The sequence below is a fragment of the Corvus kubaryi genome, unplaced genomic scaffold (assembly GCF_017639235.1).
Source record: "Corvus kubaryi isolate FWS band 111438036 unplaced genomic scaffold, C.kubaryi_AGA036_p1.0 37367, whole genome shotgun sequence".
NCBI lineage: Eukaryota > Metazoa > Chordata > Aves > Passeriformes > Corvidae > Corvus > Corvus kubaryi.
The window spans coordinates 286,807-306,560 of NW_024581119.1; the positions used below are offsets into that span (position 1 = coordinate 286,807).

Genomic DNA, 19,754 nt, shown 5'->3' on the forward strand with positions numbered 1-19,754 from the left:
GCAACTTGGCTCGACCTGACGAGCCAGCAGGGCTGAGCTCTTTTGGGGGAAACTGGTGAAAAACTGTCCTCCTGCATCATCAGGGACGTGTCGGTTGCAACTGACAGCCTAGGTTTGTGCCCCACTGGGCACTGAAGCTCCTGCAGTACTGATGGCATTGGCATTTCCAGCGGAGCTGCGGCACTGCAGGAGGAAGGAGATAGTAGGGTCAGACGGTGCCTCTGCCGTACCCTGGTTGCCAATTCTCCCGCGAAAATGCCCTTTCCCAGCTGGGTGGGCATCTCCCACACTTGTTTTCCTGGGCAGTCACAGACCATCCCTTGCCTTTTGTTTTGGAAGAGCTGTGGGAATCTCAGTGTAGGCTGTTCTGGGATTGCCCCAGCTCCCTGGTTCTCACAGGTACTCCAGATGAGGAATTCGGGAGGCAAGAAGGAGGAGGTAGCAGTGTAGATAAGGTAAAACTGAGGAAGCCACTGTTAGCCAATTTCCCTGATGTGCAAAGGAAAAACAAGACAACCAGTAATGTTTAAATGCATCAAAGTAAGAAATTCCACTCATTTTGGGATCCTGCCAGGCTATTAATAGTGAGAGATAGGGACGAAGTGCTGGGCACTGTGATTTACACTCTGGAACCCCCATGTGCTGCTGAGGGAGTGGTGCTTTACCTGAACTTCGTTGCTCGGGGAAGAGTCCCCAGGATTTTCCTACCTTAAAAAAAACTATTAACCATAAAAATTCTGAATGTCCCAGTTACAAAGATAAACTCAGACCCCTATTTTTAGCTCCAGGTTTGTCCAGGCTGTGTTTAATGCTTAGCAGCCTGATTAATGCTGTGATAACTAACTAGGGTGTAGAACAATTTGTTTGCAGCATTAAGTGCAGTCACAGCACCGTTACGTCCCAGATAATTTACCATTGTACACCTTCAGACAGAGCAAGCTGCAGACATGCCCTCTCCTTCCATGTCCTGAGAGCCTTCCATACAGCCTCAACTTAGTAAAAGGAAGCAATAAGTGCTTTAAAAATAAAACCCTCAGAGTGGACTGTCTTCTGTCACTGTGCCCTCTAGGGCTGTCCCCACACCCTGCAGCATGTCCAACCTCTCAAGCATTGCCACAGTCCTCCATGGATTGAATTCCAAGAGAAACAAGAGGCAGAAGACTTTTCTGCAAGACTTTTTCAGACACGAGGCTTTTACATCAAGGCAGTCATCGTGTGCACAATCCTTGCTGCAAACCTGCTTTGGGGATGGGGACTTTTCCAAGGTGGTAGCATGCAGCCACAACAGCACTGGAGCCCCCTGTCCCTCTCCTGCCCAGTGAGCCTCCAGCACAGGTCTCCTTCAAAAGTAAAAGGTAAAAGGAAAAGACAGCCATACAAGAAAAAACAGCCAAGTCTCAGCTCTCAGCAAGGCAATTCTTGCCTGACCTTGGATGGTGCTCAGCCTGTGATGCATAGTTGCCGTCCCACTCAGTATCAGCCATATCTCCTTCATTAACAGCAATGGGCTCCAAATACCTTCATGTACTTATTATTACCTGGCTTTAATGGTAATGAAATGGTAGAAGAATATTGCAAACACCTGAAGGGTGTCTAATGGAAGAGAGGACTTGAAAGGAAAGCGCTCCCATCCCTTCTCTGGGGGATTTAAAAGCATTGGGCTCCTTCACTGGGGTGAGGACGGGCTTGGTACCTGCAATGGGCAATTTTTGGCTTCTCCAAGGGCCATGCAGTTTGCGCCCACGGGACAAAGCTACCAGCATCCCCAAATTAAATTAAATTAGCCAAGCGCACCACACTGAGCAGCTGTTCATGGCATTTGGTCTGTGCTTCGGTCTTGGAGCTGCACAAGGCGAGTGCCAGAGGAGAGATCCTGTATGCCCCCCAGGACCTTTGCAGTGATCCAGGGATCCCTGAGGACCACTGTCCCTGGGTACAGGGCCCCATGGGAGTGGGGGCTGCTGTGAGCCTGGTCATGCCCATGCCGGCAGCCCTGCCTGCCTGCAGTGTTTATTTCATGTCTCGCAGCGTTAAATCATAGCAGACATGCAATTCGGGGAGCATGAGGCTCCGTAATGGGCGGCCTCAGGCGTGTGATGGGGCCGGGGCCATCAGGCAGCTGTGCTGCCAGGGCTCCTTGCTGATGCTTTATTGCTTCTGACGCTCCAAACGCGCTCTGAAAGGCGAACCCTGGCAGCCTGGAGGAGTAGCTGCTTCCGTCTCCTGCCCGCTCCGAACCGGCAAGCAACACAATTGAGGCCTCCCTCCCTGTTCCCGCTGTGGTCCCCAGCCTGGCTACAACACCCCATCCTGCACAGGGCCCAGCCATGCTCCTGCCACAGCCTGACAGCCCCCAGCACATTCCATGGCACGGGGTGGGAGCTGCTGAAGGAATACAGTGCATAATGCTGCACACCCAGGACTTGGGATGAGGTCAGGTTGGGGTGAGGAGGGAATGCAGGGCGTCACTTGTGCCATCACATGCTGGGGATCTTGTGCTTGTGCCCCTGTGCTCCCCCCAGCCTCTGAGATCGCTGCAGCTCTGGGCTAAATACCTGCTTGCCCAGCCAGGGAACCTGCTTGCAGCGTGGCTGCTCCAGGAGAGAGGCCTGAGTGCCCATCCCAGTGCAGAGATGCTGCCATGCCTGGCTGCAGCGGAGCCTGGACAGGACGTGGGTCTGAGCTGTGGGAAGCCCCAGGCACTGAGCACTTCGATTCCCAGAAAAGCAATTACCGTGCAGCAGATTACAGGGCTAATAAAATCCCATTATGCTATTTCGGAAAGTAAATCTGATCTGGGTGCTGCCGATTGATATCAGCCATCCCACAAAATGTCCTGCAAGAGCCCCCTGCGTGCGCGCGTAACATGAGGCTACAGTAGATCACGCTAATTAGATATCCAATAACAGGAGGGCTGATAGGAACTACATTAAAATCTCTTTAAGTTGAAGATGTAAAACCCAAGGGAGAAAATTCAGTTAATGATGCTGCAGCAGAGGCTCCACTGGAGCAGTCCACGTCCCCTTGGCCTCATCCTGCCGGCTGCAGATGCAGGAGGCTGGAGGAGAGGGGGCAGAGCGGGGCACAGTCCCCAGCACCATGGCGGCGCTGCCCGTGATTTTCATTACCCAGATTCAATAAGGGGAGAGTGCTGTGAGCTGCTGGCGCTCCTTGGGAGGTGACTTGCCAGCCACTAACGGAGCTGAGAAATCAAATTAGCCCCAGCTCTGCTCTTGCTCTCTCCCTGACACCGCTGTTGGCAGCCAAGGGGGAGTTCATCAGGGCCCCGCACTAATTCTTATCTCGTTTAAGTGACTCCATGCCGGCATCTGATGCAATTTGCTCTACGCCACTGCTGCAGGCTTTGGTCCCTGCCCGCTGCTTCCCCAGGATTTCCAGCAGCTGGCAGCTTTGTGGGAGCACGGGCACCTGCAACACACACAAGGACAGTGTAGACATAGAGGAATACAGAAGATTATAGAGGCTGAGGGTCGAGGGAAGGCTCCCCTGCCGGGTAGAGGGACATTGCCCAGCCCAAGGCTATGATGCTGTCACATGGAGGGATGAATGGGCAGCCTGAGCAGGGAACCCATGCATGGGTGGACACCGAGGGCCTTTTGACTCCCAGTAATACCTGACCAGGCTTTGCTTCTAGTCTTGTTTGCCCCAAGGTGTTAAATATTTTGGGAAACTGATACCAGTAGGAAGCACTTTGTTTGCTGAAATTTACAGCAAATGCAAATTGCTGCGGTGAAAATGGATCCCGGTGTAGGTGCAGGTCTGAGGGTTTGGGGGAAAGCTGCTGCCCCAGGCTGCACGTGCGGCCCCCACCTGCGACTGTCAGAGCCACTGTCAGTGGGACAGACCCACCTGCTGCAGGGTGTGAAGGGCAGCCCGGTACCTCCAGAGCTCCCCTCTCCCCTGCGGATGGAAACCCACCCTGTGTCAGTACCACATCCCTGGACAGGCTCCCCTCCCCTGCCTCTCAGAGGATTTACCCCGTCTTTCCAACTGCAGAGGATCTCCTGGCACAGCCCTGGCACCTGCAGCACCCTCTCCCCCCATCGTGCCCCCACTGCCCATGGGCGTGATGTACAACCCCAAAATCTGCTTTGCCACAACCAGGCGCCTGGGCAGAGGACGGGGAAGCTCTTTGAAAGCTGGGCGGGGGTGGGGGGATAGCGGGGTGGGCCCCTCTCGCATCCTCCCAGCCTGAAACTTGATGCAGCGGGAGAGGCTGATCGCGAGATTAATTGGGCGTTCTCAAAAGCCCGACGGCGGGGGGAAAGCCATACGAGTGCCGCCTTCCTCCCTGCTCCGCTCAGTCCTCCGCCGAGCCGGCGGCGGCTGGAGCCAGCGGATCCATGGTGCCCACGGCTCTCGGGGCGCTCCTGGCCCTGCTGCCGCTGGCCTCGACGCTGCAGAGCCCAGGTAAGGTGAGGGACCCGTGGGCAGAGCTGGGGAGCTGAGGCAGAGCGGGTTGCTCCTGGCACGGAGCAGCAGCTTCCCAGAACCTGAGCCGTGCTGAGTGGCAGGCAAAGGCTGCTTTTAAGGGAGCCTTCATGCTACTGGGAAGCGACATACCTGGGAGAAGCTGGAGCATGGGAGAGCTCCGGTGCGGAGCCTGAAGGTGCATCCTGCCTGGGTAACACTGGCAGCAACGCAACGGGGCATTAGAACCCAGCTCTACGATGTGGGTTCGTCACTGGGGGGTCTTGAGGTACTCTAGAGCTGTGCCAAGAGACAGCCCTGAGGACAGAGAGAGACATGGGGGTCTCCTGTCTGCACCCCACTGCCTGAGAGGTGCTGCCCGAGCCCCCTGCCTGATGAAGGGCTTTCTCCAATATAATGCTTAGTCCGTCATAACCTAGAGCTGGGTTTTGGGCATGATGCTGTGCCTATAGTTTGTAATTGCAGCTCTGCACAGTGCAAAATTGACGGCCAACATATTCCCTTGTTATTCCATTGTTATTTTCTTACCTAATATTCCTGGGAAATAGCACAAAAATCCTTGTGCTGTTTTGCACCAGCACAGCTGAAAGTGTTCAGCAGGCTAGTGACTCAAATCTCTGGATAGGTCATGTAGCTCCTGTCACCCAACTCCCAAACCTTCTCCCACCGTTAGCACACCAAAGGTGGCAGAAAAGGAGTGGGAACAGTGATACTCTCACCCTGGCAATGCCAGCCAGGAGGCAGGAAGGGCTGTGCAGACAGATCCCCATGTGTCAGGGCTGTGCCAGGGTTGTGCCGAGTTGCGCCAGGTGAGTTGCCAGCACAATCCTGGCACAGCTTTGGGCTGAGCAGACCAGCGTGGTGTCTGGAGAAGAGGCAAAGAGCATCTGAGGTGAACCCAGCCCAGTCCTCCCTCTGCAAAGCCATTTCCCTGCTGCCAAAGCATCCTGACGCAGACCTGGGTGGCATGGATGTGAGGAGGAGAAGGTGTGAGGAGGAGTGCAAGCGTGAGCCAGCTGCCATCAGCTGCAGCAGGAAAGGCCCCTTGGCCCAAGCTGTGGTGATGGCAGCACCTGTTATTTCCTCGCCTCACCCTAATTGCTGCCTCTCCCCCCATCTCGCTGCCTCTGTCGGTTCATACCTGCCTGGGTGAGCATCATGCACCTGGCTGGCTCCCCAGTATTACCGCTAGTGAGCAATGTCAGAGGGGCTGAGGCTGCTGCTTTTTCTTTTTTTAAGCTTAAAATACAGAATAAAATTCCCTTCCAGCAGCTTTTCCCAAGTTCCTGTAGATCTATTCCAATTAGTCTCTTCCATTATGCTGGAATTGGACTCTGGGGCTGGGTGTGCTGTAGAGCACAGCCACAAGTGTAGCACTGCTGCCCTGGTCCAGCCGTGGCTTTCCAGCTGCCTTGCGTTCCAGCTGCCTGGCAGTGAGGACATGGTGCTGAAAGCAATTTGGCCTTGATTGATGCTGCTGTCACCAGTCAAGGGACTGTTTTCACAGGAAGCAAACACCAAGATACCTAATAAATGAATTTAGCATCCTGCTTCATCTCTAACCTTCACCACCTCCACCTGCTGAACAAAAAACGGGCCCTCGAGGGAGTGAATGGTATGAAACTTACCCAGGGGCAGTGTGTCCCTCGTGGTCCCTGCTGCCGCTGTCCTGGCACCTGTCCAGAAAGGCGGAGGCTGGCAGCTGTGCCCTCTGAGGCTGGGGAAGGTCACAGCGCTGACCACCTGCACAGCACAGGATATCAGTAACATATTAGGTGATGGTTCTGGTTGGCCAGGCTTGTTTCCCATCAGGATGCTCCTATTTAACTTGAATAGGAAATCCCAACAGGTAAGTGAGGGCTGGCAGCTGGCAGCATCCCGCAGCCCATGGCACACCGCAGGGTGATGGCAGCCGCTGCCCCAGTGCGAGCAGCCTCCCTCGCTCCCTCCCTTCCTCCCTCTGCTAAGCAGGTACCCAGCACAGGGGCCGGATGCCGGAGCCGTCCGAACCCACCCTGCGCCGCCTGTCCCACTACCTCCTGGCCCACTACCAGAAGGGCAGCCGGCCTGTGCGGGACTGGCGAACGACCACTAACGTGGCCATCGACCTCATGGTCTATGCCATCCTCAGCGTGGTGCGTCTTCTGCTCCCATTCTGCATGTGTCCACAGGGAGGGGAATGGTACCTGGCATGCAACATCCCCCCAGCATGCTCTGCCCATCTTCCGAAGTGTAAACGTCCCCGTTCTGACACTGTGTGCTCATCTTCCCACAGGATGAGAAGAACCAGGTGCTGACCACCTACATCTGGTACAGGCAGGTGAGTAGCCGTGAAACCTCACCCCTTCCTTGCTGGGCCCCCCTCCCCCCCCCAGGGTCAAGTACCCCCAAAACCCCATGTTTTCCTGTGGGAGAAGCGTGCAGTCCTGCAGGAGAGCAGTGAGGGGAAACCTATCCTGGGGGCTGGCGAGACCTCTGTAGCACATGAACCTCAAGGCTCAGCTTTCATGCTCCATCTTCTGCACTGTTTGGTGTTGTGTGAGCTGAAGGATAACTCCTCCCTCCCTCCTATGGGTGGGAAGATTGCTTGGTGCTAGTCTGGGGTCTGTGTGCTGGCAGAGTGGAAGGACCTCACCCACCAAGTCCCCTCTCCCTTGTCCCCAGCACTGGACAGATGAGTTCCTCAGGTGGGACCCAGCTCGCTTCGACAACCTGACGCAGATCTCCCTCCCCGTAGAGAGCATCTGGGTGCCCGACATCCTCATCAATGAGTTGTGAGTGCAGCCAAAGTCCGGAGCGAGATAGCCTGGGACTGGAACTCCCTCGCCCACCATGGGCACGTACCGTCCCATGCTTTGTATTCCTGGCACAGAGCTGGCAGCCTCCCCACATCAGGGAGCTGCAGATGGGGATCGGCTCGGCAGTTGGGCCATTTCCAATGCTGGCTAACCACAACCATTGTTAATTACCCTCACTGTGCTGGGGGTGAGATCCAGATATCAGGAGAAAGGCTTTGTGAAGACAGTACAATGCAAGGGCAGCTGCAGAGCTGCTGGCTCTTCCCATGAAGCTATCTGGTGTCCTTCCCACTCCGTGGGGATTTAAGTTGTTCCCACTGCCTCCTGAGGGTTCTGGGACAATGACACAGACACTTCTCGGGCTGGGAGAAAGCAGCAGTCTGGGCAGTGCAGAGGTGATGCCAGGTAGAAATGCCTGCAAGGATATTACCAAAAAAGCAGAACGGGGGGCAAATTCCTGTCTCTTGGGCAGTTCCCCCCTGAAATGCTATTTGACAGAAGGAACCCCTGCCCAGAGTGCTCTCCAGCCCACATCTCTGTCCCTCTTGTCCCCCAGTGTGGATGTTGGAAAGTCCCCGCACGTCCCCTATGTTTATGTCAGCCATCACGGGGAGGTGCAGAACCTCAAACCCATCCAGGTGATGACCGCCTGCAGCCTGGACATCTACAGCTTCCCCTTCGACGTCCAGAACTGCTCGCTCACCTTCACCAGCTGGCTGCACCACAGTGAGTGCCGGGACGCCCACGGCTGGGGGACTCGAGGGAGCGGGCAGGACCTCCGCTGGGCCGGAGCTCCGTGCAGGAGGCAACTCGTCCCTCTAGATGGCCCCAGCGGATCGGGGAAGCGTGCAGGGGCGGGCAGGCACGCAGCCGGTGTGGAGGTGCCGGCAGCTGCCGGCGCTTTGGGCAGGGCACCCCTAGTTCTCACCTCTCCTCCGCCCCCCAGTTCGTGATATCAACCTCTCGCTGTGGCGTCAGCCGGAGCTCGTCAAGTTCGACCGAAGTGTCTTCATGAACCAGGGCGAATGGGAGCTGCTCTACGTCCTCAGCCGCTTCCAGGAGTTCAGTGTCAAGAGCAGTGACAGCTATGCTGAGATGAAGTTCTACGTAAGAGCCTTTGCCCACCGTGTTTCTCAGGGATACGGCACGAGGGAAGGGTCTTGCCCCATCCCTGTCGCTGCTCTGTGCTGCAGCTCCTGCCTGCAGGTGGGAGGCTCCCGGTAGTGGGCCCTTCCTCTGGCTCACCTTAGTGCCTCCCACCATCCTCACCTGCCTTGGCAAAGAGCCACACCAGCTGCAAGCCTCATTTCAACCCTTCACAGCCTTTTCTGTCTCTCTGTCCTGCAGGTAGTCATCCGGAGACGCCCCCTCTTCTACACCGTCAGCCTGCTGCTCCCCAGCATCTTTCTGATGGTTATGGACATTGTGGGCTTCTACCTTCCTCCCCACAGTGGTGAGAGGGTCTCTTTCAAGATCACTCTCCTGCTGGGCTACTCGGTTTTCCTCATTATTGTGTCCGACACATTGCCAGCTACTGCCGTCGGCACCCCGTTGATAGGTACGGTGGTTCTACACGCCTATCCAACTGCCACGGCAGTCGTGAGCAGAGACCACAGGGCCCTGAGAGTTGAGCAGGGAGGATTTGCTTGGGCCTGTGCTCTGTGCATGAGCCTTTGCAGGTCACTCACCTCACTGATGCCTCTGCAGGCATCTACTTTGTGGTGTGCATGGCACTGCTCGTCATCAGCCTGACGGAAACCATCCTGATCGTGCGCCTGGTGCACAAGCAAGACCTGCAACCCCATGTCCCTGAGTGGGTGAAACACCTGCTGCTGGAACGAGCCACCATCCTGCTCTGTGTCTGGGACCGGAAGAAATTCAGCCAAAGCAGGACGCAAAGCTTGGACATCTCCAGGCAGGTGGAGAACAATGACAGCACAGGTAAGGGTTGCACAGAGAGGGCCTGTGGGATCTGAAGGAGTCTAAGTGCTCTGTAGCCATCGACACCAACATAGCCCCTGTTTGGATGGTGAACTGGGTGCCTAGTTCATCCTCAGAAACCCCAGTTCCCCATCTTAATAGGTTTTTCACATTTGCTTCTTTTGATCCCTCAGCCAAGCTGACCCCCTATGGCTGTGAGGACCCCCGGGAGTGCGGGTCAGTGGGGGGCACGAGGTCCACACTGGCCTTTGCTGGCCGGACAGAGGGCTTAGCAGCACTGCAGGAGGTCCTGCGCGAGACCACGGCTATCCGCCAGCTTCTGGAGAAACGCGAGGAATTCCGCGATGTCGCCCGCGAGTGGCTGCAAGTGGGCTACGTGTTGGATGTCCTGCTGTTCCGGGTATACTTGGCAGCCGTCCTGGCTTACAGCATCACACTGGGCACCCTCTGGTCGGTGTGGCGGGATGCCTGAGCAATGCCCGTTGTTCAGGGCGGGAGACGGGGGACCTCACTCTGGCACGTTGTCCCTGGCTCTGGGATTCGCCAGTGTCTGTCCACCCAGGCGGGCACATCTCTCACGTCCCTCAGCTCCGCAGCGGGAAGGCAGAGCTGAGCAGGAGCCCCTAGGACTCCATGACCCTGCCCAAACCTCTCTGCATGCTTCCCCTGCCACCCCCCGGGAGCGCCCCCGGCCCGGCCCGGCCCGGCCCCGGCCGCAGCTTCAGCACCGCGGACAGCGGCGCCGCCGCCCGGCCCAGCCGCCTCCCGACCGGGGGTCCCCCGGCCTCGGGTGGGGTCCCCCCTGCCCCGGGGGATCCCCACCGCCACAGGGGTCCCGCTGTCCTCGGCTCCCCTACCCCTCACCCCGGCTGCTGCCTTTATTCCCTACCCCGGGCCCCCGGGTACGCTTGCCCAGCAGATCCTCACCATGCTTGCGCTCAGCAGTTTCAGCAAACTGGGAGAGACCCAGTGTCAGGCCGCGGACAAACCGGGATGGCAACGGGGCGGATTCCGCGAGCACGCGGTACTGGGAGAGATGCCATCACAGCTGCGGTAGGTCCCAGCTCCTGCTGTCGATCTGCCCCTGCCAGGGCAGAGGCACAAGGCGAAGAGCAGAGGAAAGTGCTGTAGATGCTGCAAGGGCCCATCCCATGCTCTAGGAGCATCTCTGCATATAGTGGGCCTGCAGGTGATGGGAGACAGGTGGATCGACACCACCTGGCTCTCACACATCCGCCCTCAAACACACCAGCCCCAGAACAAGACTCCCGCTCACCATCCCAGAGCCATCACCTGCAGGAAAACTTACCTCTGAGTGACGGGGGCTGAGGACGGGTGGAGTGGGCTCCTGCCAGCGCCGGCCCGCACTAATGCACTGATGGTCTGTAAGTGGTTGCCTATTGATGAGGTGTCCAGTTAAAGAGTTCGTGAGACACTAAATCAGCCCATTGATCCTGCTGAGATCGATGGTGCTACAGACCTGATCAGTGCAGCAGGCAATTAACACCCTCTGGAATGAGCTGCCTTCGTGTAACATCAAACGCTCCAACAGACAAATCCAATGGGGCCATTGACCCGGGTGTGCGATGCCGCCCAGCCCATGTGTTTGATGAGGGGACTGGGCAGCAAGACTCCTGAGCCAGCCTTGCCAATCCCTCTCCTGCCCACCGTGACCCTGAAGTCCCCCAGGGCTGCACTGCAAGATTCTCACCTGTGCTGCTGTATCCCATGGAGCGTTTTGGTCCTTATCCTTGTCCTCCCCGTGCTAGGAAGCCATCATGCACCCAACCTAACCTCCTCAAGCAGCTCAGCGGTCCTTTCCCCTGGAAGGACAGGTTGCCCATGCTGGAGGAAAGATTGATTCTCCCTTTGCCCTCTTGCTACTTTGGGAAGTGCTGCATGCGGGAAAAAGTTCCAGGCATCTCTCTGAGAGGAGCTTGGATTTTCCTCTTTAAAAAAAAAAAAAAAAATCAATAAATCTGAATCTAATCTCCTAATAAAGGTTTAATGAGGACATAATGTTGATGGAACAGAACATTGTTGCAGCATAATCGCTCCCAGCTGCTGTGTGAGTGTGCACACAAAGGCCCGGTCCTACCACGATTTCCCCGTTATTGTAACAAAGCCTTTGTGCCAGGCTGAACGCCGGCAAGGGGCTTTGCCCCCCCTTCTCCTGGGGCGCTGCAGCCCGCAGGTTGCTCACAGCAGGACCACCTCTGCTTGCCCCAAACTGGACCAAAGTTCCTCACCACTTGCCCAAAGCCTTCCTGGAAGAGCTGTGTTGGGGTGGACTGGGGGACACAGGACCACCATCAGGACCTTGGAATGGACACGCAGCCCCTCAAACCTGCTGGGAAATGCAGGGGCAGGGGATGAGCCTGGCCTTGACACTGGCACATGCCATTCATCCCTGGGAAAAACTAAATTATGCTCTGGACTTGGTGACTCCAACTGTGCTGTAACAAATGTCTAACAGCATCACAAGGCCGAGGCTGGCGGTGGACAGGACCCGTCGGGCACAGGCACGGCTGGGTGGTGATGGCAGCACCCACTTGGCCCAGCTGCGGTGTGCGGTGTTGTGCGGTTTGCCACAGCACAAAAGGAGAGCAGGCGCTGCCGTTAATGTAGTCAGTAAATAAATAAAGGAGGGCTTAAGCTTAGTGTACAGCAATCAGTCGGGAACTACAGGATAATTAACGCAGCGGGGGGCCGGACGGCTCTGCAGGCAGGTTTAAATGAACGAGTTCACTTTCATTGAGGCAAACTTGCTCCGCTCCCTGGTGAGCCACATGGGCAGGCAGCAGCACAAGGCAGCATGCTGTGGATGCTCCCTGTCCGTGGGGACACTGACAGTCCAGGGAGAGCCCCTGCCCACTGGGGTTGGTTTAGGACTAGGACCTCCGCGATTCCGCCTCAGAACAGGCACCCCCGAACTCACCACCGTGGGTACCCCCACGGCTCACCCCAAGCTTGTGGAATGCGTCCTTCCTCCTCCTCCTCCTCCTCTTCCTCCTCTCGGCAGGCACAGGAACAGGAGACAGCAGGCCGAGACAACGGAATTAACTTTATTGGTAGTTTTTTTGTTTTCTAACTGCAGATTCAAGGTATACAACTGAACATTGCTATTTTCCTTATGAGACTTATAAATAAAAATACAAAAAATGTTTACTACAAAAAAATCTACCGTTAGTAGGATGTAAAAAATATTCTCTTTGCTATAGAAGGCACGAACTTCACTTAGTGACACATGGAGAGAAAAAAACCTGCAGCAGTATATTCTCTTTTTTTTGTCTTTTTTTTTTTCCTCTGTCAGAAACACTGAAGTCTTACAAAGAAATGCATCTGAATCTACACAGGACGAAGGCAGATGCGGAGAGCTGCAACTAGGAGACACCACAACTGGTTTTTTTTTTTTTTTTCTTTTTCTTTATTTTTCAGGAAACTTTTAGCTAACGGCATCTGTGGCTAGAGGACAGAGAGAGGACTTGCAAGCAGAACCGCAGGGGAGCGAACGGCGAGGGGAGACAGGAAAAGTCATACAAAAAATAGGAGCTGATAGATACTCTGAGAAAACCAAAGGGGAACTTGGGCACCTTCTGCGCCCGGGCTCAGAGAGGTGCTGAGGTAGACGGAACGAGGACAGCGACGGACCCGAACCACGAGCGGCAACACAGAGCAACGGGACGGGCAGGCGGGCGCTCACAACACTGACAACAAGCCAGGGGAGAGGGAGCCCGGGACCACGGGGCCCCGTGCGGCGCTTGGTCCTCACTGCTATGATACACATATATATACTTATATATATATATATGGAGGGGTGGCGGGGGCTGCGCCACGGCAAACAGTGCAGGGACGTGCGCCCAGGATACGGCAGCATCATTCCAATGCTGACCCCAACACTGTTGCAATGGGGGCTGTGTCTCTGAGGGAGAGGGATGGTGAGATGGAAGGGGAGGTTAAAGCAAAAAAAAAAGAGCCACATGAGCTCGGCCATGTGCTCCATGGCACCATGGCACCCGCGTCTGGCAGCGCCAGGACACCACAGGGGCCTGCCGTGCACATGCCAGAAATTGCAGCAACTTTCTGTGTGAAAGAACTGTTTACTCTTTTTAATATTTTTTCTGTTTTTTTCTTAGGCACAACAATTAAACGAGCCGTTCTCCACAGTCACATCCCGGATTGTACAGCAGCGGTGTCCACCCTGCGCAGAGCAGCAACGGTCCCACGTGCAGAGGCACACGCACGTGCGAAGCCGGACTGGGGCGCGAGGGAGGATGCTGCTCCCACAGCCGTATCCCTGCTTGGCACCAGGAGAGGTGGGATGGGCACCCCAAACCCAGAGGTTTGTGTCCCTCCAAACTGTATCCAGACACTGTCCCACTCTCCCCAACCCCTCCTCCCCCTTTTCACCCAAACGCAGCAAAACGACAAAAAAAGAGCCACGGGATGGAACCACCAAGCCCGCGGCTGCGCAGGAGAAACACAACAAAAACGAACACAAGAGGTAGCTTCAGAACCAACACTCCCAGCCCCATGGGGCCAGGCAAAAAATACCAGTTTTGGTAAGGATAATGCACAACAGGAGGTGGGCAGGGACACCACTGTCCCACCACCTCTCCACCATCAATGCTGGGCACATGGCTGGTGCACCCCAGCCATGCCGTCCCCTGTCCCTCCCAAATCAATAAAAGCTCATGAGGTCACAAAAAAACGAGGTAATTTCAAGTAAAATGTGCTAAACGTGGAAATATTCCAAAAGAAAGTTCAAAAAAACCCCAAAAAAAAGCAAAGAAAGTGGCGAGCAAAGCTGCCTGCCACCGGACACCCCTTGCTTGTGGGCTCCTGCGGCTGAGGGCTGGGCAAAAAACCCCACACGTGGCACCTTCCAGGTGCCCCAAATCAGCAGAAGAAAAGAGGATCCCTGCATTCGGAGTGATGCCACATACTAACAGCCCCAACAGTGGCACTGACTGCACATCACCAAACCAACTGCATCTCCCCATGGGGGGCTTCACTCTTGCCCTGGGAAGGCAGGGAAGGAGGGAGAAATGCATAGAGAGGTCTTTGGTCATGGGGAGAGCAGCAGCCTCCTGTGCCCCTTGAGCCCACCCAGACACCTGGCAACACCTCAAGGCAGCCTGGCTCACAGCCAGCTCCCTGCCCCAAACACCCTCCTCTGGCCAGGATCCCCCCAGGACGCTCTTGCCAAAGCACTTGTGGCTCACAGGGCACTGTGCTCTCCTGCCTGCGATGCCACAGCCTGGGAGCATGAGAACCTGCCAGAATGGGGCCCAAGCCTCACACGGGAGCTCAGGTCTTCTGCAAGGCATCTACGGCAGGGTCTACGCAGTGACACAGGACACCAGGAATTAAAGCCTTCCCAGAGCACTGGCTGTACTCACACTTTCAGGGAAGCGCCTCTTTACTACATGGTCTTCCCAGCAGCACCAGTGGCCAATGCCAAGGGTGATGGAGGGGCTGGCCGGGGGTTGCAAAGGGTGAAATCTGCCCTGCAGCAAGGGTGCGAGGGCAGCAGGCGCATGAGCAGCTGGGACAGCAGTGTGGATAGGGCTGGGGAAGGGGCTGGTGCATCCCTCGCTCCAGCATGAGCTGCAGGATCCTTCCGGTGAGAAGAAATGAATGAGAACTGAAAACAAACAAGGCCATGGATGCTGCGGGTTTGGTGGGATTTTTTTTGCCCAGTCATCTGCCACTTGGCCCTGCTGCCCCTGTGCCTCCTCCCTTAGACATAGCAGAGGTAGAGATAGGTCTTCTCTATCCGCCAGTCGGTGGGGATCTCCTCTGGTTTGTGGCCCTTCATGTGCTTCTGCATGGCGGAGAGGCTGGGGCAGTACTCCAGGCAGATGGTGCACTGGTAGGGGGAAGCGCCATTGTGGGTCCGAAGGTGTTTGATCATGGCCGAGTAGTCCCGGGAGCGCTGGTGGCACAGCTTGCACTCAAACGGCTTCTCGCCTGTGGGAGACGGGGATACAGGGGTGTCAGTGGGGGCGCGGGGTCTCCAGGTGCTAATCAACTGCCCGGCATCGATGCTGCTGCAGCGGGCACAGCCGATAACCAAGTAATGAACAGCAGAACCAATGTGACTATTGATCCCCTGTTTATGATAGTAACGTGCCGGTGCATCCGGGGGTCCAATATCCCTGGCTGCTGCCCTGGTCCACGTGCCAGCATTTCCGCCGGGGGACCGGTCTGGCACTGCCAGCCTCACCACAGACACCCCAGCATGTACCTGTGTGGACCCGGTAGTGGGTCTCCAGCTGGTGCTTGAGGCTGAACTTCTTGCCACAGCCGTTGCACTCATAGGGCTTCTCACCGGTGTGGATGCGCTTGTGGCCCTTCAGTGTGCTCTCGTCCCGGAAGCAGCTGCCGCAGAACTCGCACTCGTAGGGGTGGTCGCCTGCAAGCACACGTGGGGGTCAGGGCTGCCGTGACCGCTGGGCCACACCAAAATCAGCTCCCATGCCTTTTTATCACTGGCACCCAGTGCCATCCTGAGGAGAGAGCACCCCCGTCTCCCCAGTGCAGTGTGCTGGTCCCTTCATGCCCGTACAGAGGGGATGCTCAGGTCCGTGGCATGGCAGAGAGACTGGAGCGTGCTGCAACCCTCCCACCACCAGTTCCCAGGTTTTTCACCCAGCAGCACTGGCACAGACCCAGCCCTGGGCATCTCCCACACTCCAGACCAGGCGGCTGATAAATGAACTCTGGTTCGGCACCAAAGGCAGAATGATTTGAAGGAAAGGTGAGGGCTCCAGCTACTTATTTATTACAGCCGCGAAGGCAAGGACAATAAAGATAGATTGATCGTCCGAGACTTTGTTCATGAATATTTAAATATTACTGATTTGTCTTGTCACTGTAATTACAATTTCTCTGTGCCGCATATCCTACAAGCACAGTTTATGGTAAAGAATGGTGAACTGTATTTCACTTGTCCTGCTGCAGATGTGCGGAGCTGCCAAGCGTGTAATGTTCCCCGCATTTCATACATTTTCTTCAGCTGTGAAGGCTTAAGTCATCCACAATGACCTACGTTTTTTCATTATCCCCGTGTCAAACTGCACTCGTGCCTGGGCATAAATTGTCCTTCTCGTTATATACTCACATGCCCGTGCTTTCGCTTCCTCTTTAAAATGGTATTTTACTCTCTCCCCATTTGCCGCAGCCCAGCCCTGCGGCCCCTCACCCCCTCCCACAGCTGCTGCCTGGGCACCTGGGGGGAGGAGGATGCTTGGGATGCAGTTTGGAGCTCCCCTCCAAAGGCAATGCAGGTGGTGCCTGTGGGCTGCTGTTGACTTTCCCCTCCCCGTGCCCAGTTCCAAGCTGCCACTTTGGCTTTTGATCCTACAGTCAAAGACAGCAATTTTGCAGCCAGAGGCAGCTAGCATTTCCACCCGCCCACTTTTCAGGGGAGCCTGAGCCCACAGAGCACCCTGGCCCTGGGAGAAGAGGGAGCATCCTGCAGCTGTGCAGGATGGCACCACGTGGCACGATTAAATGCTCCTAAAGCACCGATGATCCCAGTGTTTTTTCACAGCCGGGAGCTACTAAAGCAGCAGAGGTTGGACTGGGACACGCGCAGCCCGACCCGCAGCCCAGGTCACCGGATTACTGGCTATAAATAGCTCCAGCGCTCAGCATTAACATGCTTATCATCAACACAGGATTCCCGTTTCCCACACTGGGACCCCTAGCCCATGTGTGGGTCTGGCAGCTGCCAGCCACAGGCTGGACAGAGTGACCCTCTGCGACACCACCCGCACAACCCCCAGCAGCCACCTTTGCATCCCTTTTGGAGATTGTGTGCGTGCCCCCTGCCTGACAAGAGAAAGAAGGGGCATCCTGGCTCAGCACACATTTTGTTCCCTGTCAGCAACAGCAGTGCTGTCAAGGAGGGCGCATGAGCCTCCCACTTGTGTGGGCAAAGGATGGGCGAGGAATGCTTCACCCAGGCAGCTGTGAGGAGCCATGGCACTGGCTGTGATCCTGCACAACCCTGCTCATCCCCCAAGAATCAGCTTGGAGTGTTTTGTGACTGGCCCCGAATGATGGTGCTGATGGTGTGGCTGGGACCACACAGCTGCCCAGGGACGCCATCAGAGGAGCTGAGGACACGGTGCGGGCGCTTTGAGGACACGGCGTGAGGCAGCCAAGCCGTGCTCTCCCGCCTGGCAATCCTGCAGCCAAGCCCTGCCCCAGTGGGGCCACGGCAGCACCAGCTACACGTAGCGCAGGTCGCCCTAATCCCATTAGGGCCGAGCACCAGCTGATTATGTGCATCTACCGCCGTAAGCTGATGAGGCAGATATGATCGCACACCCCCTACGAAGGTCACGTGCCACCTCAGGCCGGATCAACTCATTACATGCACCTTTTTTTGTTCTGTTTTTCAAATCCAAGCCACTTCAGTCACCTCCACACTTTCAATACAAATCACCTTTCTTCCCCCTATTTCTTTTTTATGGGGAAACAGCATGTCCCGGCTGCCCCAGCCCCGAGTCCCCACGGTGGTGCTGCCGTACCTGTGTGGGAGCGCAGGTGCCTCTTGAGCGCGGTGTGGCTGGGGAAGGTGCGGTTGCACTCGCTGCAGATGTAGCTGCGCACCCCAGCGTGCACCTCCATGTGCTGCTGCAGGGCGCTCTGCGTCTGGAACCGCTTGCCGCACAGCAGGCAGAAAACAGCCATGTCTGTACCTGTGGGAGAGGGAGAGACCCTGCTTAGGCACTGCCTGGCACCCAGGACCCCCAGCCCGCTGTCCCATCACCCCACTGTGTGGGGGTACCTACTCCTACGTGGCAGCAGGGATGCTCTGGCAGCAGAAGGGACCCCAACAGCTGCAGGGCTCTGGGTGTCATTGGAAGTCCCAACATCAGGACCCTGGCCACCCTGAGCCTGCTGACACTGGCCCTCCGAGGGGAACAGTTGAAGAGGACAAGTGGCTCTTATTGCACTGAAGGCAGCTGGGAGCCCTGGCAATGCCGAGGGATGCCCAAACACGAGGCAGCTGTTGAGTGATCACTGCATCCCCACACACCTCTGGCAGCTGCCGAGCTCAGACCTTGTGATGCCCAGGGGAAAGGAGATCCCAAGAAGTGCCCCACGAAGCTGCCCTGGGGGGCAGGAGGCAGAATGCGAGAGGGCGATGTGCCCACCCCTTGCGCTGTGTGCGACCCCAAGCCCCAACTCAGATCCAGGCTCCATCCCATTGCTCATGGGTACAAACCTGGCTGCAGCAACAGAACAGGGACAAAACCCCAACCCAGGTGCTCCTACCCTGTCCATAAACATCTCAGACCTCTGTGCCGTTAAACAGTTTGTTTTTGCTTATGCATAGCTGATTGTTCAGAACTGTGAGTCACTGCAAATTGTATTACACAGGGAGATTAAGCAAATAAATGCTCGCTTTTTGGAGACATTAAAATGTGAGGACTATGGAAATAAAATTAGCTAGAAAATTGTATTAGCAATTCATTAGCAGCACAAGATGTTCAAGGTAACCAACAGATCCATGTAGCCTTCAGGAATAGCAAGGGTGGAGTGCCACACTGCCAAAACCAACCCTGGGGAGACCACCAGGACCACAGCAGCACAGGGCAGGGACATGGTGGGCAGTGGCACTATCGGCGTCACGGTCCTGCCCAGCATGCAGGCAGGTGACAGCGAAGGATGCTCCTGGGCAGACCCACCCCTCCAGCTTGGGAACCATGGGCAATAGGCATCCCAGAGAGCATCTCAGTTCACACTGTGCCATCACCCACCCAGGTGTGGTGGCATGCCATGGCTAGCTCTGTCCTGCTGGGGATGCAGGAGCTGCCTGGGGGGATGCTCAATCCCAGCCATGCGCTGGGCTACCCAAAAATGCTCCGAAATCTGAAGAAAAACCCCAGTGAAATGGGAATAAAAGCAGCAAGAGAGGTGGCCCCGCACGGGAGCTGCCTTTCTCCCTCTGCAGGGATTTACCCAGGGGGGTTGCAGGCTCTTGTGCCCCCCACGCAGCTGCGGACAAAACGCTCCTGAGACAAAAAAAAAAAAAAAAAAAAAAAATTAAAAAAAAAAAAAGCAAAAAAAAAGCAGGCAGCCCCGAACGGGCAGTGCGAAGCAAATCCCAAGAGGTATGTGGCCCCGCGGCCCTCGGCGGCCCCGGCGGTGACAGCAGGACGGGTCAAAGGTCCCCGGGGCTGAGCCCCCAGCGCCGCGGCCAGCTGCGGAGCGGAGGCCCTGGCCGGCGGGACGCCGGCCCCGATAAATCTGCCGCCAGTAGCCCCCGCTGGGGCCAGGGACAATGGGCTCCCGTGGGGGCGGAGGGCAGGACAATGCCGCCGGGCCGGCGCCCGGGGCCGTAACAAATCCTCCCTGGCACCGTAGGGCCCTCATTTGTGAAACTAATTGGCCCCCGCTTGAAAAAAAAATGGGCTGACTCCAGCAGCCACAGTGATGGAGACGAGCTGCCTTGTGCATGCGTGGGGGGACGGGGCTGGTTGCTGGACCTGGGCATCCCCCAGGTACTGCTTCTTGGGACCTGCAAAAGGCAGTTTTTAATTT

General features: G+C 56.4%; 2 protein-coding genes and 1 long non-coding RNA gene across 4 annotated transcripts in view; 1 reads left to right on the top strand and 2 right to left on the bottom strand.

The window, feature by feature from the left end:
* Nucleotides 1-2,925: 2,925 nt before the first annotated feature.
* Nucleotides 2,926-6,463, bottom strand: LOC121667582. Its single transcript, XR_006017110.1, has 2 exons — nt 6,081-6,463; nt 2,926-3,429 (listed from the first exon to the last, which is right to left on the bottom strand). It is a non-coding gene; the product is annotated as an uncharacterized LOC121667582 (long non-coding RNA).
* LOC121667577 (5-hydroxytryptamine receptor 3A-like) lies at nt 4,238-11,454 on the top strand. Of its 2 annotated transcripts, none has more exons than XM_042034370.1 (9): nt 4,238-4,431; nt 6,421-6,587; nt 6,728-6,772; nt 7,117-7,226; nt 7,807-7,976; nt 8,197-8,357; nt 8,598-8,808; nt 8,958-9,191; nt 9,365-11,454. In XM_042034370.1, the coding sequence occupies exons 1-9, from the start codon at nt 4,365-4,367 to the stop codon at nt 9,661-9,663; spliced, it is 1,464 nt and encodes a 487-aa protein (XP_041890304.1). In that variant the 5' UTR covers nt 4,238-4,364; the 3' UTR covers nt 9,664-11,454. The 2 variants fall into 2 exon arrangements, with proteins under 2 accessions (XP_041890304.1, XP_041890305.1); XM_042034371.1 differs by having other exon boundaries at nt 6,424-6,587.
* Nucleotides 11,455-12,235: 781 nt separating this feature from the next.
* The window catches only part of ZBTB16 (zinc finger and BTB domain containing 16), a 54,755-nt gene continuing 47,236 nt past the window's right edge, over nt 12,236-19,754 (bottom strand). The window contains exons 4-6 of the mRNA XM_042034367.1: nt 17,735-17,905; nt 15,442-15,609; nt 12,236-15,164 (exon numbers count right to left, since the gene is read on the bottom strand). Coding sequence (XP_041890301.1) covers nt 14,935-15,164; nt 15,442-15,609; nt 17,735-17,905 — 569 coding nt within the window. The 3' untranslated portion in view covers nt 12,236-14,934. The remainder of the gene's footprint in view (nt 15,165-15,441; nt 15,610-17,734; nt 17,906-19,754) is intronic.

Excerpts from the sequence above, each read along its gene's own strand:
- LOC121667577 (XM_042034370.1), top strand. The coding sequence starts at position 4,365 with ATGGTGCCCACGGCTCTCGGGGCGCTCCTGGCCCTGCTGCCGCTGGCC. Across the intron at positions 6,588-6,727 it reads TCTATGCCATCCTCAGCGTG|GATGAGAAGAACCAGGTGCT; the intron begins GTGCGTCTTCTG and ends ATCTTCCCACAG. Across the intron at positions 7,227-7,806 it reads GACATCCTCATCAATGAGTT|TGTGGATGTTGGAAAGTCCC; the intron begins GTGAGTGCAGCC and ends CTTGTCCCCCAG.